The sequence below is a fragment of the Streptopelia decaocto genome, assembly GCF_964273445.1.
Source record: "Streptopelia decaocto genome assembly, chromosome: 2".
NCBI lineage: Eukaryota > Metazoa > Chordata > Aves > Columbiformes > Columbidae > Streptopelia > Streptopelia decaocto.
This window is the reverse complement of record NC_138655.1, coordinates 51,895,699-51,913,703: the sequence shown is the minus strand read 5'-3', so window position 1 is coordinate 51,913,703 and position 18,005 is coordinate 51,895,699. Positions and strand designations below refer to the sequence as shown.

The following is an 18,005-nucleotide window of genomic DNA, read 5'->3' as shown; positions in this document are numbered from 1 at the left end:
CCCAGTAGACCTTCCCAATTTAGCAGCTGTTGTTCAGGGACTTCCTAAACTAGATATGACATCTGTGTAACAGCTCTTCCTGGACCTATCTCCTGTGAATTTGATCAGGTTTTCTTTGAACTTATTTTTACCTTTGGTCTTCTCAGGATCCTGCAGCAATTTAATTACACATTGTGTGAAGAAGTGCTTCCTTTTGCTGGATTCAAATCTTTAGACCTCTAAGCCTTGCAACTGGCTGCCTTCCTCCCCACAGTTTTTGCACTCTGAGAAATGGTGAAACATCAACCAGTCGGGGTTTCATAGGGCTCTTACATCCCTCCTCAGCCATTTGTTTTCTAAACCAAGAAATCTCTTTCCTCCCATAGAAGCCATACCATATCTCCAGTGTTCCTTGTCCCCTTTTGAACTTTTTCTGCTGTATGAGTCCATAGCAAAATGTTTTGCTCTGCTTATCAAAGGAAAAATACTACTGAGCTGAAGTGGTTCTGCTCACTCCATATTTTTCAGTTTGCTGGTGCGTATCGTGCAAAACTAGGGTGGCATAACTGTGACTTTTGCATCATTTAACAACACCTGTTTCAAAATAACTGTAAGCAACAGGGGCTACATTAAAATGTTTGTATTCTAGGCCACTGTAAAAAACAAACAAACCCTACACAGAATCTATTAGTAAATTTTTCCAGGGATTGGCATGTCTGAGAAGCTACCTGTAGCTTTCTTCTGCAGAGGAACTGGTGTCTTTTATTAATTGAAGAACCTTTCTCAATTCCTGTCTTCCTTTGCTCTCATCCTCTCAAAGCCTTAGATCAACAGCTGCTAATTTTCTCTATCAGCAGGACCTGACACTGTTCTCCCTGAAGTTTGCTGCACTCCTCCTCAGGTGCCTGGATGCATCAGGTCTATAGGACACCAAATTCTTCCTCAGGATCCTTCCGTCTGCTTCCTCCTCAGCTGCAGACTAAACATACTTGATGAAGTTTTGCTGGCAGTTGCCCTCATCTAATGAGCTATTGCTCTTCAGTGGAAGGTGGAATATAAATGAAAGGGAGTAAACTGGTGACCAGCATCCAGCTTCACTGCCTCCTCAGCATTTTCATTGCTGCTTGAGCTCAAACTGAGAATAGAACTGGTAAGGGCAAAACAGCAAAAATATCACAGGGAAACAGGTCCTAGCACTGGTTTCAAGACTAAATGTGAGACTCTAAACAAATTAGAAGTGAAGGACCAGCTGCATGAGCGTGCAAGCATCCTGGATTAGTAAGAAGGAGTGAGAATCTGTCCCTATACAGTTCAAAACTATGGCCATTCTGAAGCCTAAAAACTACTAATTTAAGTAACGTCTACATTTATAACTTTATGATTCTACCTTCTTTATCTCCTTTTATCACAGTGTGAGAGATGTGTCTGCCTCTTGTATTGCTCCTGTGTTCCTCCATGCATCAGTGTTCACCTCAGGTCACTTGGACTGCAAAATCTGGAGTGCTCTTTACGTAAAGAAAACAATCCCAAAGTCCCAAACCTCCTCTCTCCCCTGCTTTTTCCCTCAGGGTTTGCTCTCTACCCTCAGAGGCTCCAATGCAGGGAAACTATGTGGGGTGAAAAGAAGCTGCCTACACCTACAGGGTAGCAGCCGTCACGATGAGGGTAACGCAGGGACTGAGAACACAAGCTGTGGTGAAAAAGAGGAGACCATTCTGAAAATAAAGCTTGAATGTGAAAAACAAAATGTCTGAGCACTGGGAATGGGCACTAAAAGTGTGGGAGATGGCAGTGGTATTAGCAGGTACATAATTATGAATAGTAATTAAGAAGAAGCAATACAAAATGCTTATTGGGGTTAAAAAGACACTTCTTTATAAATGGAATGTATAATGCTGTGTAGAAAGTGCACTTACTGATATTACTGTCTTATCAGGCTCACATGTATGATTTTTAAATGTGGCTTATGAGTTTGGGTGTGTAATTTCAAAGGGGTGTGAGTGTTAAAAGTTGAAAGATAAACCATTTCTTAAAATTGGGCCTCGTTAGCTTTTCATTGATTGGTAACCTAAAATCTTGAGCTACTGATGCTATTAGCTGTCCCTTGGGCTAGCTTCTGGCTATGTTAAACCACACAACAATTATGGGTATGTGCCTCAATAAACAGTGAGCTTGCATGGAAAAAAAAGAGGTGTTTGTTGGCTTGCAATGAGAAATGAAGTTTATGCTGATCATTTCAAGAATAAGCACCTGAGTGTAGCACTGAGAGCCATGACTACCAGTCTTAGGAGGAGTAGCAGAATCTTAATAAGTCCTTCTTGCCAAGTTACCGAGAAGAAGCTTTCTAAACATTTTCTGTTTGTGCTCTCCAAAGCTTTCGCAGGTTTACACGCTCTAATAGTGTAACAACAGCCGTGCAAGCAGACCTGGATTTCCATGAGAACTTTGAAATAATCGACCCTCAAGAGGACAATACGTGTTCTGGACAAATATCAAGACAATTTTCCCGAGATGCAAGTACCTCTACCGTTAGCATACAAGGGTCAGGAAACCATTACCATGCATGTGCAGTGGATGATGACTTTGATACAGATTTTGATCCGTCAATTTTACCTCCTCCTGACCCCTGGATTGACTCTATCACTGAAGATCCTCTGGAAGCTGTTCAAAGGTCAGTGTGCCCACGAGATGGCCACTGGTTTCTGAAGCTACTTCAGGCAGAGAGAGATCGAATGGAGGGCTGGTGCCAACAGATGGAGAGAGAAGAACGGGAAAACAACTTACCTGAGGACAGTAAGTAACTACGTACAATAATACTGCAACTACAGAAAAGTATTTAATATAGGTCAAATTTACTCCAATGAATTCTGTATCATGCCCTTTCTTATTTAGCTAATGAAGCTTTGGTTGTGATTCTCAAAAGGACTTTATGTATGTATCTAATAATCCTTATTAAAGTTGACAGGGAACACAAATGCTCAGCACTTCTGAAACTCCAAAGGTATTAGCTTCTGGGATTGCATAGTTCAATGGATAATTAGGAGATCATGGTTAGGGATCTTGTAGTATTAATGTTTCTTAACTTCCATTTGAAATAAAATCTCCTAACCTTAGAATATAATTGGACAGATTCTAGTTCCTTTTCATTAAATACATATTTTAGTTGCCTTTTTTAGATGGTGATTGGCATCAGAGTCTTCAGATGTTTCTCCCAACTGAAAGAGATTTCAGTTGTGCTTCCAGGTTGTTCTCCCTGTCTTCCCCTATCCAGCCTCCTTCATCTCCCGTGCAGTTCTCATTCCTCTTTGATCTTCCTGGTAAAACAAGCTCTCCATATTCTGTGATAAAAAACACACACATGCAAACTACATCTCAGTTTTCACCACTGCCAGAAGTATTACCCCACTTGTAACTGGAATGCCTGGTAAGGCTTTGTTAATAAGAAGGGGTGGGTAGCTCACAACTTATTAATTCACTCTAATTAGAGAAGAAGAGCTGAACATGTGCCTTCCTGTCCAGAATTTTTTCTTCCAGTAAAAACTGGGTTTTTTACCATTTACTTTGATTACAAGGAGCCCTACTATTGATATCTGTCACCTTTCAGACATAGATAAACCTGTGAGCTTGGGAGCATGCTCCTTGTCAATTAAGCTTTTTCAAATTGTAGCAGAGAGCTTCTAGAAAACACTAAGGAGCAGCTACATATAGAGAGTTCAATATTGTATGATTTAGGCACACCTAGGCATATTTTCCTAGATATACTAATAACACTTTTCCAACTGGCAATTTAGCTCCTACTGAGCAAGGACTACTACTTCAGCTCCAGGATTGCCTCTTCCAAATTTCTAAACCTTCCTCTCAAGGAGGGAGGCACTAGCAGTCTTTTGAGATGTGAAGGTTTTAATTTATAGAAAGAAAGGAGTGAACACTGGCAAAAAATATATTATTTTCAATTCTTAGAAATGCATAAGCTGTTTCTGCTGGAACTTTACCTTCAACCCAATGAAAGAAATAACTGTATAGAAGTTTGATCTAGATAGTTAGATGCTATTGTAAGCAAGTGGAGATTGACTTCTAATTGAAAGTATAAGATAACATGAAGGTGTGTTAAGGTTTTCTATTTCTACAAAATTCCTGTTATCTAACAGGCGAACAAGTTCTTCTGAGGGAAAAATATGTAAGGATTAGCCTTCAAAGCAGATCCATATTCCCCAAGTTTGAGAGTATTGAGAGTTTGAGAGTATTTAGACCTCATTTTTGGTTTGTATCATCAGTACATTCAAAAATCTCTTTGAACATGTATCAGAATACAACGGTTTTCTTTTGTTCGTATACAAGAAATAAACTGCATAACGAAGATATTTTAGATTGAGAAAGAAGTGTGAGCACACAACAAACAGGAAATACACAACATTTGCGAATCCAAGCCACAAAACCCACTTGCTTGCTCTTTGCCTCAAAAAACTTAGATTGAACATAAGGAAGAAATTTTCTAGAATGAGGGTGGTGAGGCACTGGAACAGGTTTCCCAGAGGACTTGTGGATGCCCCATCCCTGGAAGTATCCAAGGCCAGGTTGGGCAGGACTTTGAGCAACCTGATCTACTGGAAGGTGTCCCTGCCCATGGCAAGTGGTTGGACTGGATGATCTTTAGAGATTACTTCTGACCCAAACTGTTCTGTGACTCTATGATTCTATGAACTGATAATAATGGGAAAACCTACAGGTATTTTCTTTGTGCACCAAAGTACTTATTCACCTTGGGAAAAGAACACAAAGTGCATTTTACAAGGCAGATACATGCAGAACATTTATAGCTTTGTACAGCATTTTCTCTCAGTGTCTTGGTGTCTTTCATATATATGGTAGTTCTAAAAGGCTCTTTCTTGAACAATCAGGGGGAGAAGTCAGTTGTGGGGGAGATAAAGGAGTGGTTAGTCTGGCTGTTCCCCACAGCACATGTGACATGTCCTGCCGATTATTCCTCTTCCTTTTTCTGACGGGCACTTCTCGTGATTGCAGGAAAGGGGAGGAGGGATGGGGTCAGCCATGTTTCGTGGTCACTGACATGGTGCCGATTTCAGTGTGACGCCACTCCGGCATGTGGCAGCTGCCTCCCGCGGAGGCTCCACGGCGCTTTCTGCTGTGGCTCCACATGCCCCATGCTGCCTGGTGCCAAGGAAAAGCATATGGCCAGGGCCACTGCGCCCACTCAGCAGCGCCAGAAACAAAAGCCCGGCTGTTACAAACCCTACCCCAAAATACGTCTTTTTGATACGTCTATAAACTTTTAAGAGAGGGAGGAAAGGAGCAGAAGAGGTGTGTTTGCTTTGTTTTCCCTAATGAAATATAACCAGAGCAGGGAACGCATCCTTTGTTCCGACCTGACATCCCCAGTGCGTGTTGGGCCAGATAACAAAATAAGGAGAAGGTGTGATGAGCGAGGTTTTCTCGATGCCGTGGCAGCTGACAGAGGGCTGGTCTCCCCGGCGCTCCGCGTAAAACGATCCACGGTTCCTTCAGACAATGCGGCCCTTGTGCGGAACAGCTGTCTGGGGGAGACGGCTCGCTGCTGTTTGACAGTAGCTTGTATGGAACATAGATACGTTGGGTATTATCTAGCTGGGAATGAATCTACCAGATGGGATTGAATGTTTCTAGCTGGGAAATGGAGTCTGCCGCTGTGTATAAAAACAAGCTGTGGTTCAGTGGCTGCACAATGAAATGCCAATATAGAGAGAAATGTGGCTCCTCTTCCGCCATGAATTATTTATTGTATAGTATATTCTGGTTTTCTCTGAAATCATTTTCTGATAAAGCCGTGGCGTGTGTAACAGGCAGATGAAAACCACTCACACTTTAAGCTAGGATACTTGGTATGGATTTTGTGTATTTTGCTGTTACACTGACAGTGGCTACTAACTCTAGGGCTCTCATAAAAAAAATAAAGAAAAAAGTTAGAGATACGAGGCTAAACACCTTGTGAGAATTGATTGACGCTTTGGATCAGGCCTCAAGTGAAATCAATTGCTTACCTATTTTTATTTTTTTTTTTCTTTTTCTCCTTCCTGTGTGCTCTTTCCTGCCACCCCTCCCCTAAGAAATTTCATATATCAAGAGCTTCGCTGCTGAGATTGGTGACTTCTGGCTCAGGCCTCTGGAGTGACCATTTACAATGCAGAATCAGCAACAACAGGTCTGGCTCCCCGCAGGGAGCTGTTTGTGAGCAGCCTCTGGCTTGTCCCTTTCACGGCAGCGGTGAGCACAGGTGCACACACCCACCACCTCGGCCTGGCTTTTGCTGGATTTTTTTTGCTGTTGTTTTTACTTCATGTGGGGCATTAACCTTCCTGGAAGAACCAGAAGGCTTCATTTTGCCTCCCTTCAGAAAGATTTCTCTTTCACCTGGGGTTGTAATGTGGCTTCGATAAGAAGGTAACCACCGGAAGCAAACAGTGGGCCTGATTCACCACAAGTCAGGTGTAGTGTGGGTTTAGTGGCGAGACAAGTCAGGCCAATCAAGTAAAAACTAAAATAGAAAACCAAGGCTCTGACAAGACATGTCATTATAACTGTCTTGCTGTGTATATTATACTCCTGTGGGCCAGCCTGCGAACAAAGGTTGACCTCAAATCTGCAGTAACCTCGCTGCTTAGGACCAGAGTCTCTGCAAGTTCAGCCAGTTCTGGCGAATTATGCAATGTTTGCACACTTTCTGCTGGTTTGTTTTGGTTTGGTTGTTTCAAAGGAAAACTTAAAAGGGCAAAGGCTAGGCACAAGAGAAGAAAGCTAAGGAATATATATGCTTTTTGAGACAGTTGTCCATGGAAAAGGGAGACTCTTGAGTTCACACTCAGATATGAGCGAGGAAATCTTTTTCCAGTCCTCGGCAGAGCTTCCTCAAGCTGTCCTGGTCCCTGCCACTTGGAGGCCATGCAGAGGGACCGTCCCCAGCCTGACGTGTGGCCGAGTCCTGCTGGAATCCCCCTGGCTAGGTGCCTCTGGCCGCATGCCCGACTCGTCCTCTTCTTGTTCTGGTTTTCTTTTCTCCCCAGAAGGGACTTTTCTCTGTCTGTGAGGGTTTCTCCAAGGAAAGCCAGCTCCAGGCTGGAAGCCCTGTCAGCGTCCAAAAGCTAGCAAGGCAAGAAGAGAAATCAGCAAGCAACAAAACGATATCGTTAGGGAAAAAACATGAAGTGTTCTAATAAAAGGCGAGTAAGTCAGAGAACACATGGAAACTGCTTTGCTCCCGGTGAACAGCATTTACTCAGCAGACAGCCCTATTAATTTCAATGAGATCACTCCTGTAAGTAAATATGACTCAAAGCAAGGACTGTCCCTGCCATAGCTTGCTCTATTTGGCTATTTTCTCCTTAATAGCCGAGCTTAAGACATGAGCAGTAGCTTTAACTTCGAATTTCCTGGCTTTTGTCATGCTTAGCGTTATTTAAATGTAGGTCTGTCAACATGAATAGGCTAAAACGCTGGTCCATCCTGGTTTGGAAATGGGTTGTGACAGCTCTATGGCAGGATTGCTTCATATGCACAGTGCCCAGCCAACATCTGCAACGCAAATGTCAGGCTGTGTCCCTGTAATTTCGGCTATTGTTCCTGCCACTTGCTCCTCGGGCAACGAGCAAGTCGCTGTTTTTCTGTTCCCTTGCTTGCCCCTGCCTCCCAGCCAGGTGTTTTCACATTAAGGGCATTTGATAGTCTCAGTCCTAAAGTGCCTCCTTTGTCACTTGTTAGACCCTGGCGCCTGTCAAAGCTGAAATGCAAAGAGATCTGTTAGTGATTTTAAGGCCAAATAATGCTGCCTGTGCCTCAAAATTCCCGTGGCTTCTATGTGATGACTTTTCACAGCACTTCAGGTGATTTTGTTGTTGTTTTCTTATATTTTGTTATCCTTGTTGCACACACAGTCTCCTTCCAAGGTAGAGTAGACAACAATATTACCAATCCTTTGCTTGTGTTTGAATTATTTTGTTGTTGTTGTTTCATTTATTTTCTCACAAAAATAGGGGGAGAGGAAGGAGATCTATAGACCTTAACAATCCCAAAGTAGGTCCTGTGTGATTCTCAGAACCAAGAGAAGCAAGAACTCATTGCCTGAACAACATGTAGTCTAAGTTTATTATTTAATAATATTTTAAAAGGAGAACAGGTTGCAACGTTAGAGACACAAGGAAATTCACTGGCATGTGTCTATCCTAGAATAACATGCTGCAGCCCCTCGTCATGAACAATAATAATGAGGAGGCACTCCACAATAGATGAATTATATCAAATAGCTATACTGAAGCAGTTCTTCGAGAACAGACATAACTGTCATCACAGGAGTGAACTGGATTTACAAGGAAGAGAGGTTAAAACAGGGGGAAGGGGGGGCGGGAAGGAAAAAATTCAAACTATAAAATCAAAACACTGCAGTAGACACACCTCTCCCCCTGGGGAAAGGGTGACAGCAAAGCATATGATGGATGTTAATAACGTTGCTTAATGCATTACTGGAAGGCATTCAGATCCAACAGTGCTGAGTGTGCTGTATAACCCTGTATGGAATAGAAAGCAGACATGAATAACATTATATAGGTGTTTAAGTCTGCTATGATTGCATCTTGATGGGTTGGTATTTTTTGTTGTTGCTTGGTTTTATACATTTTGTTCGTATCCTATTAGCTGAACACATCAATTTGAATGTTTATGTTTTCTTTCTGTACCCCGTCTCCCTAGCTGTTAAAGATTTCTCTAATTCTTTGAGCATTATCTGTGCAGTTCCACTTATTTTCTTGGTCTTGGGCTTCAAACCTCACAAGATTTTCTCCTCAGAAAGTATTGGTCTATTTTTGCTTTCTGAGGTTTTTTACTACATCTTGGCCTTTCTCTTTGGCACGGAAGATTTTAACTGAGTAAGCGAAACGAGCACTCTGCCTTGAAACACTAAAAGCAACGTGTGCGTTTGAAAACAAAACTATTGATAAGACTTTGTGCCTTCTGGAGAGATTCTTTTCAGTCTTTTACATGCTTCATCTGTTTTGTTTTGGGGTTGTTTTTTTTTCTAACTTCCCTGACTGAGTTGGTTGTTGACTGGTTGCTCATTAACAGACCGCTTGCTTTTGAGGGGTGAGGAATCAGTGACACTTGACTAGATACAGCCGGGGCTGCAGCAGAAGTGGCAACAATGGAGCCCAGCATCAGCATGCATCCCACAGTCAGCTGGGATGATGGTTTTCAGGCAAATCGCCAGTCGCTAGGCAGCCAGGGACAAGGACTTCCTTTTCCCTCTGCTGAGATCTCTGAATGTTAAGCTCTTCTTCCCTCAAAGAAAGGGGCACATTTCCCATCCATCACCGACAAGGTGTATTTACATTTCTTCCTGCTTGGGATGTGATTTCCAACGGGGGTGGTGCAGGTTTCCAGGAAGAGCCCGCCTTGTCTTTTTTTTTTTGTCCCAAGAAGTCAAGAAATCATTTTTTCTTCCCTTCTCAAGTCTTGGGAAGTGTCAGAGTGGCCGAGCTCCAGATGAGGCAGCTGTTCCCAAATATACTCAGTGGGAAGAGTTTTCATAACAATGGGAACCACATGAAAGCTCCGGGAGTAGCTCCTCCTACTATTGAAGAGTCCTTTCAGTTGAGTGGTTTGCATATTGGGTTGCATAAATGACTAGACACACCAAGGGGTCCATTTTCAGCACTGTGCGCATAGAATTAGACACGCAAGCCTTGTTAACAATAATGAGAGTTGTGTGCAAAACTCCCTGCGCAATATGCTGAAAATATTCTGCTTAGTGAATCTTCCAGCTCATGGCTATTTCCTGGCAGTGCTGAGCCGAGTTCTGGGAACGAAATGAAAGTCTGGGCTCTGCGTGTGTTCACAGAGCCCCTTCCTATAGTTTCTGAAAAAAATCTGAAACTACTCTCTCCCTCTCCCCCTCCTTTTTTTTTCCTTGTGTATGTCTAAAGTATAAGTGAACTACGCATCCCACTTTTCCCTTAGCAGGCTTAAGGAGAGAGCTTTAAGGCTGCTGGAGGAAAAGCCATTTGCCTTGAAGCAGCAGAATGCAGATTTTATACTACTGTGTGTCTGGTTTCAGTTCACCACGAGTGTTTGTGTCTGCTTAACATGTGGCTACATAAGTGAATCCCTTGGAGGGGCCTTTCTCTTACCAAACACCACGTGGTGGCATTCTGGTCGCAAGCTGCTGACATGCCCTGCAGCCGGTCACAGGACCGTGAGACCCTAAAAATGTTGTCAGAAGGGGTTATAGCGAAGTTGCTTTTATTTATTGATCTATTTATTTCTTTTTCATTGTGGTAAGTCAAAACACTTAGCAGTATTTACCCAGTGGAGCTCTGCTAACATTGTGTTAGGTTTTATGCAAAAAGTGACTGTGCCCCAGGGATGGTACAGAGGACGGCAGCTTGCAACTAGCATCTCTTCTAGGCTCTGCCAACAATCCGCTCACCTTGAGCAGGTCACTTCATCTCTTTGTTTTTCCTGTTCTTCGCTCACCTGCCTCATCTATCCAGACCATAAATTTGGCATGGAATAGTTGCTGTGTTTATATGAGGGGTGCAACAATGCAAATATCTACGAGTAGAAATGATAGTGAAAACTGTGACACGGTGGCTGCCATTCATGTTTTTCATTAATGAAGTGGTAATTGTTTCTTTTCTTAAATGAAATTAAACTTAAAATCAATGTTTAACCATAGAATTGGGGGATAGCAAGTTGCTTCAGCTGGGAAGGAAAATTAATGATGAGCCAGATACATCCATGACACCAACCTGTTTATTTAAAGACAGTGCATAAAGCATAGTTGTGGGGGGTTTATCCTGAGCATTGAAAGTCTTGATCAAATTAGTAGCTGCTTTCCTGACATGTCCTTGTACAGGGAGCTGGGTTTGCATTCGAAGCCTGAGCCAGGGTCACAGTGTTGGCAAGAGGTGTAATTTCTGGAGACCTTTCTATAAAGGCTAGAAAAGCTTTTGATTAGCTGTATTTATACTACCACAGAAGTGCTCTTTGCTGGTTGGAACCCGTCGTACTGGAGGGATGGGAGTGCACTGCAGCAACAGATGAGTATTTTTGCTGATGCAAGCTGCCCTGGGAGACCTTGCAGTTTGCCTTTGCCTGGTGCAGATCTGGCCTCAGATATATCAGTTTCTCTCTAATCCATGCCTGAAAGATAACGTGCTTTTTGAAAGCCAGAGCTGACTACTGCACAGCTTTCTCCTCTCTTTTTATAGGCTTCCAGTTGCCGGCAGCAAATAAAGCATCGTGACTTACGTGTCTTTTTCTCTCAGTTCTAGGGAAAATTCGAACTGCAGTGGGCAGTGCCCAGCTTCTCATGGCCCAGAAATTTTACCAGTTCAGAGAACTGTGCGAAGAAAACCTGGTATGTAACATTTCTTCTAGACACTGTTGTGTGCTTTTTACTAACCTTGTGAATAATCATACCTAATCTAGACAGCTTTCCCAACTAACACTGTAATTTTTCCAGTAAAGGCCTTGATATTAATTTGGGAGTAACTGTCAAGCTTGGTGGAGTCAGCATGAGCTTCACAATAGCTTGAGATCCTTAAAACAAAGTCAGGCAGAAAGCTTTGGGTGAAATATCACTGAGACTGCTACTGAGTTCAGAGCAGCAAGGATCTGTCCCTTGACCTCTGAGTTCAGTTCACGTGGGCACAGAGACGTGTGGGTGCTTCCTTGGGCTCTTTCATGGGGGATCAGAAGTCTCACAATTGGGGCTTTCCCACATAATCCCAATGCTGCTTTCATTCAGCAAGACAGAAATACCAGGAAATAAGACACTGAAAGTTGGTGCCTCATGTTCCACAACTCCAGCAGTGTAGGTCATTTTCCAGAGCACTAAAAGGGTGAAGAAGCAAAGAGCCAGTATTTTACCACTGTTACTACTGTATGTAATTGATATATGCTACCACTATTATTATTATTTGGTATTTTTATGCTTTTAGTAGCAGTAGAATCAGAGTGATGTTCCTGTTGATAAGTAAAAATAAATTTCACACCATGTATCAAAAGCAGTTATAATGCCAGCAGTTATAAAAATTTTCAAGCTTCTTAGTTAACAATCATCCTTGCATGTAGATACAATACATTTCTTTCCCCATTTTAGCGTAAATTGGTAGAAGCCCAGAAAAAATAGAGCAATATTGTCTGTCAGCATAGAATAGGGAGTGGAAGGCAAACTGGAGTGGTGTGACCATCGTCCACTTGAGTTAATGCAGCTCTGAAAATCAAGCCCCAAACTAAAATCTGCCTGAGTGGACAAATGCAACGGAAGTTGCCTGTGTCTGAATAAGCCTTCCAATTCTTAATGTAAAAATTGAAAAAGCGTTCTGGTTGTACATCTTTATAAATAAAGGCCTACAACCGGGCAACCTGCTAGTGTCAAGCACTGAAAAACTAGGAATCCGGGTATAATCATCCTATCAAAATCATTTGCCAGTGTTGCTACAAAAAGCACAAATGCTTAGAAATTTCTGAAGGCAAGAAATGGACTCTCTTGAGTTTATTGCTTCTGGTGAGGGAGAAAACCTAGAGTAAAACTTGAGCCATGTAAAACAACTTGCAGGGGCCTAGTAATTATTTATTTATTAATAACAACGTATCACTATAATCTTATGAGGCCACAGGATCCGTGGAGCTTTTCTGACTCAGATTGCTATAGGGACTGCTCAGCATTTATGAAAAAACATGTTTGAAGTCAGTCTATGCAACACTTAATTTCATTTGCAGTGTTTCAGTTGGGAACCAGCTTACAGATATACATGCTGTAGAAAGCTTTCCCTCAAACAAACTTTGCCAGCAGACCAGGGACAAGTTCATGTATGTCCGCTGCACACGCAAAATGCTCAGAGCTGGGCCGCACAGAGGGGACAGAAGGCAACACAGGAGCTCTTGGGTCACCACCCTCTGTCCTGTGTGGTGCTAATGGTCCAGGTGTGCTCTTCTGAGCAGTGCTCTGGGCTCAGTGAATGGGACTGAGTTAAGCACATGCAAAGCAATGCTCCCCGCCTGTGTCCCAGTCTCACTCTTGCCAAAAATGCGCCTGTAGAAATAGTATTACTGTGCTTCTGCATGTTCCCTTCTGAGCTTTTCACCCTGCAGTGGTAATTCTTGTAAAGAAAAAGACATGAAGAAATTGGCCTGAGGTTTATGAGAGGCAATTTTACTTGAAATGATGTATTTTTTATAGCTTTTAGACTCTCAGAGTGTGAAAAAAGCATTCAAATACCGGTATATCACTATATGCACAAGCAGCAAATGTGCATTTGCACAGGTGTCCGTCTTTTAACAAGCATGAACATGGCGGGGAATCCTTCCTCATGAAAGTGAAGATGAGGCCGGCGATTAATTTCAGTGTGGTTAGGACAGCACCACTTGTGACCAAGAGCATCCCTAGGCAGATCCCGCCCCAGGCGACCTGCCACCTGCCATTTCCCTGTGACCCGTGGCGGGCAGCCGCTGCCTTCGGTGAGCAGGGGCTTGCGGGGGCACCGCGGCTCGAGACCGAGCCAGACACCTCGCAAAGCCCCGCCGGTAAGTAGCGCTCTGCTTTGTTTCTCCCTCCATGTCTCGCCCATCGCTTGGATCTGCTGAAACTGCTTCGCTAGCGAGATTTGTAACCACTTGCACAAATGCTTCACATTAAGATGTACTAAACCACATGTGTTGTTTTTTTTTTTTTCTTCTGTTGTACAGAATCCTAATGCACATCCACGGCCGACCTCCCAGGATTTAGCAGGGTTTTGGGATATGCTGCAGTTGTCCATAGAAAATATTAGTATGAAATTTGATGAACTTCATCAGTTAAAGGCCAATAATTGGAAACAGATGGATCCTCATGACAAGAAGGTAGAACATTGTAGATTTTGTATGCTTCATTTAAAACCCTGCACAAATGCCGGACAGATTAAATAGGCCTCTGTGTTACAGCGTTGACGTTAAAATGTGAAATGAAGCTCATATCAAACTAATTTCATTGTATTAACAATGTTTACATAATAATCATCTGGGATATTATCTGTAATATGTTTCAGGCATATTTTTAAACCAAATCTGTCTTTGTGAATCGGATAATGGGAATGTGGTACTTTGTTAAGCTTTACATTTAATCATATTAGACGATCAATCGTTGGAAGGAACTGCCTTATATATTGATTCTTAAAATTAAATAAATCACATTTGCGGTTCATATTATTGCATATAGCAAGAGTTCTAGGTTGTGTTACTTAAAAAACTAGGGAAGCACTGTAACCATCACTGATTTTGGTAACAGATTACAAACAGAGCGATATCAAAAATATGCCTTCCAAAATGTTACATGAAAGAACTTCTACATATTTTTTTTTTCTTTCTTTCTTTCTTCTTTCTTCCATTTGTTTGTTTGGGTTTGTGTTCATTTTGGGTTTTTTTAAATGGGTGATTTCATAAGCAGGTTCACTTTGCTGGTAGTGTTGTTTACCCAAAGTAGCATAAAAATCATCTGGAGTTTTTGTCTTCTTTTTTTAAATGTAGTCTTCTGTCACCATGAAAAACTACCACATCTCCAAGTGTGAGCCACATTTCACTTTCCATTCTCATTTGGCACCATTGCTTTATTTTTCTCCTCACTATTTGCATCGAGACAAAGAGCACTTGGGTGAACCAAAACACACAAATGTTTCAGAAAATCCCTAAAAAGACAGACCCATTCCCAGAGGAATCAACAGTCTAATATCGTGCTCCCATAGGTATGTAATTGGATGGCTGAATTTCCACTGTGGCTGGTGTGATACCAGTGAATAGATCCAACAGGTAGGGTCACCAGAAGGAGGGGGAACGTGACTTACAGGTACAGTGGCTCAGACAGGAGTCCAGGCTGCTTATTTATGGTCAGCTGGCTGCTGATGACCCAAGCTGTGTTTTCTTTTGGACAAATAACCACAATAATATCAAACCTCATTAATCTTGCAGCAGGAAGCTTGCAAAGGTTGTGCTGGTGGCACTCTCCCTTCTCCTCCAATTCAAGACTAAATACTCGTTCTTGACTCGGGAGTGCCATGTTCACACTATTTATGCATAGCTAGTGTATTTTGTAGGGGAATTAATGTGTTTTCCTAGCCCAAGGTAATGAAGACGAGTCATTTTCTTATCTTCTTTTTTTTTTCCAGTATCTATCAGAAAAGGAAGTTAAATCTGTCAAACATGCATGCACAGAAACGCTGGTATATGTTTTTTCATTAGCTTTTACAGTAAAGCGGGTAGGCTGAGTGGTTGCAATTGCAGCAGTAAGAAACAAGACCTTTCCTTAAAAAAATGTGCCTTTTCTTTGCTTCTGAAAAACATTTCAAAGAGATTCCAATAAAAAGAAAACTGTAACAGGTTAAAAGAAGTTAAGTAGTACTGAGGAGAGGGACCTACAGTAGGAAGGTGAAGATTTTAAAGAGTTACACTGACTGCGTTCCTGTTTCAACAGCATTTGTCCATGATTCTAGATGAAACAGATTATCTCCTTCCTTAAAAAGTATTAAAAAGAAAAAAAAAAAAAAGAAAAAACTTTCTGTGGAATTGATAATTGCAGTTGCCTTTGGCCTTTGCCACCGGGCCCTTTTTAAGCAGCATAGATTAATCCTTGGTCGGAGAGAAAAAGCCAAGTATGAATAAGTGTAACTAAGCACCTTTATATTTCAAGCCATGGAAGCTGTTGTGAGCAGCATGGGAGGAAACGAAAGGCCAGAATGGGACCTTTGTAGTGCGATAAAATCCCTTCGCTCAGAGACCATGTTCACAGTTGGAAGGGGATGTAACTTAAAAGACAATCTAATTAACTTGACAAAGTCTTTGTAGTCGCCTGAAATTCAGACCTGAATACACTTTTCTTTTTCGGGAGAGATGCCTCTCTGAGGGTTTTTTTGTCGTTGGGGGTTTTTTTGTGTATATGTGTGTGTGTGTGTGTGTGTGTGTGTGCCTACTTGCACCAGGATATACATAAAAGTCCTCTTCGTTGATCACGTATCTGGAGCTAGCTGCCACTGTGATGATTAATGTATGTTCTCTTAATGGTTTTTACTTTTTTCCTACCAGTTTTTTTCTATTTCTAGCTGATTGTTGCTTGTCATGCCTATTTAGCAGGAGGCTGGAGTTTATGAGCTTGCACAGTGAGACCCAAAGTGTGGGATTTTTCAGCAGTCATTAAGCTGCTACGAAACAGATTTTTTTTTTTTTTTTTTTTTTAATATGTATTCTGCCGCACCAGCTGCAGGCAGCTAGTTCCCACCTGCACTTGGGAACGCCAAAGCCACGGTATGTCCGTGTGGCGAGGGCACCTAGAGAAGAGGGTGTCCGGGGAGCTGGGGCTGTCGGGAGGGGCCCTGCCCAAAGCGGCGCTCGCTCCCCTGCCGCAGGAGACGGGGCTGGCGGCGAGAGGCGGCCTCCGAGATGTTCTCCTTTCAGTCCCTGTCACCGGCAGGAGATGCCTGGATCCACCCCCCAGCCCCAGGGAGCCGCACTCGGGGGTTAGCGGTGGGGGGGCCTTGGCCCTGGCAGTGTCCCCGAGGAGAAGTGGCACTGCGGCCAGCCCTCCCCTCCCCTTTGCCCTTGCCCCATGTTTATGAACCCCTGAGCACAGTTGACTGAAGACAGAAAGGCAGATAAGAGCTAACAAACCATAGGTAAAATGTGTGTTCTAACTACTGACGTATCCTAGTTTTTCCCCCCTTTCCCTGAGAAGCTGTATAATGCCATTAACCTTCTGCTTTGATCAGGAGAGAAGGGTCCCTCCTCCAGTGCCAAAGAAGCCATCGAAAGGTCAGGTGCCACTCATACGAGAACGCTCTCTGGAAAGCTCGCAGCGTCAAGAGGCCCGGAAACGGCTGATGGCTGCCAAGCGCACTGCATCGGTCCGCCAGAACTCAGCTACCGAGAGCGCCGAAAGCATTGAGATATACATCCCCGAAGCCCAGACCAGGCTATGAAGGGATCCAACCAGGAGGACTCTCTGGCAAGACAAGCCTCATGTATAATCTGCCCCTCTAGGCTCCTGCTCAAGGTCACCACAAAGTATTTGTACCTCCTCCTTCTCCTCTCTCCCCCCTTCTTCCCCCTTCCCTCTCTTTATACACAGCCACCCCGATGTTCCCAGTGAACTCCACTGCCGTGGCGTAGTTGTCGGTCCTCCGAGAGATGTCCTCTAACCACCCTTGCTTTCTGAAGGTTCGCCCATGTCATCACGATGCTTTGTCACATGTACTGATGCTGCCACTTTGCCTCATGTAAACGAGTACGATCCTTTTTATTTCTTTTTCTGTTCTAAACAAATAAAACGCGGCGCTCAGACTTCCACACACCTGCGCACCTGTACAGTAGATGCTCCGTTTAACTTACTCATCTTTAGTTGACCTAAAGCTAGTCTGTTACCCGGTGTACAGCAATATCAAACTGTAGGGGACTTTGGATATTTCAGTCATGCAGGGTGATCCTTTTGGACTCTGCCGTCTTCCTCACAAAAGATGAAAGGAGCTATGACTCAGATTCCCTTCTTTTTATTACTGTTTTTTTTTAAAGCAGATGGCGCACTTTATTCTAAACCTCCGAATCACACATTTTCACCTGAATTTAAGGAGTCACACAAGGGGAGGGGGCGGGGGCGGGAGTTGCAGGGTCGGGGAGAAATAACACAGCTCTGAGGGGTGAAAAAGTGGAAGTGTATGCCACAGGTGAGATGGCAAGGGATAGAAAAAACCCTGTGGAAAGATACCTGCACACTCACAGCTGCACAAACTGCCTCATTTTTATTTCATCAATCACTACTTAAACATTTCAATCAGCAGAAGATTGTAAATTTGATCTTCCAGGGAAATAATCTATTTTGAAAGGCAATAAAAGAATGAAAAGGAAGGAGATAAGAAGCAATGAAAGTTGAAGAGATACTATAAAAGAAGGATTTTCTTGTCCAAGTATTAAGAATTTTTAAAATTGTACTGTATTGTCAATTCCTCTTGTATTGTATTGTATGG

The 18,005-nt window shown here is 42.9% G+C and overlaps 1 protein-coding gene across 1 annotated transcript in view; it reads left to right on the top strand.

Moving 5' to 3' along the window:
• DLGAP1 (DLG associated protein 1) overlaps nucleotides 1–16,964 on the top strand; it is a gene marked incomplete at both ends in the record, with an annotated part of 147,797 nt that extends 130,833 nt beyond the window's left edge. The window contains 4 exons of the mRNA XM_082045385.1: nucleotides 2,354–2,772; nucleotides 11,286–11,377; nucleotides 13,711–13,863; nucleotides 16,755–16,964. Of these exons, the coding sequence (XP_081901511.1) occupies nucleotides 2,354–2,772; nucleotides 11,286–11,377; nucleotides 13,711–13,863; nucleotides 16,755–16,964 (874 nt within the window). The remainder of the gene's footprint in view (nucleotides 1–2,353; nucleotides 2,773–11,285; nucleotides 11,378–13,710; nucleotides 13,864–16,754) is intronic.
• Between the last annotated feature and the right edge of the window lie 1,041 nt (nucleotides 16,965–18,005).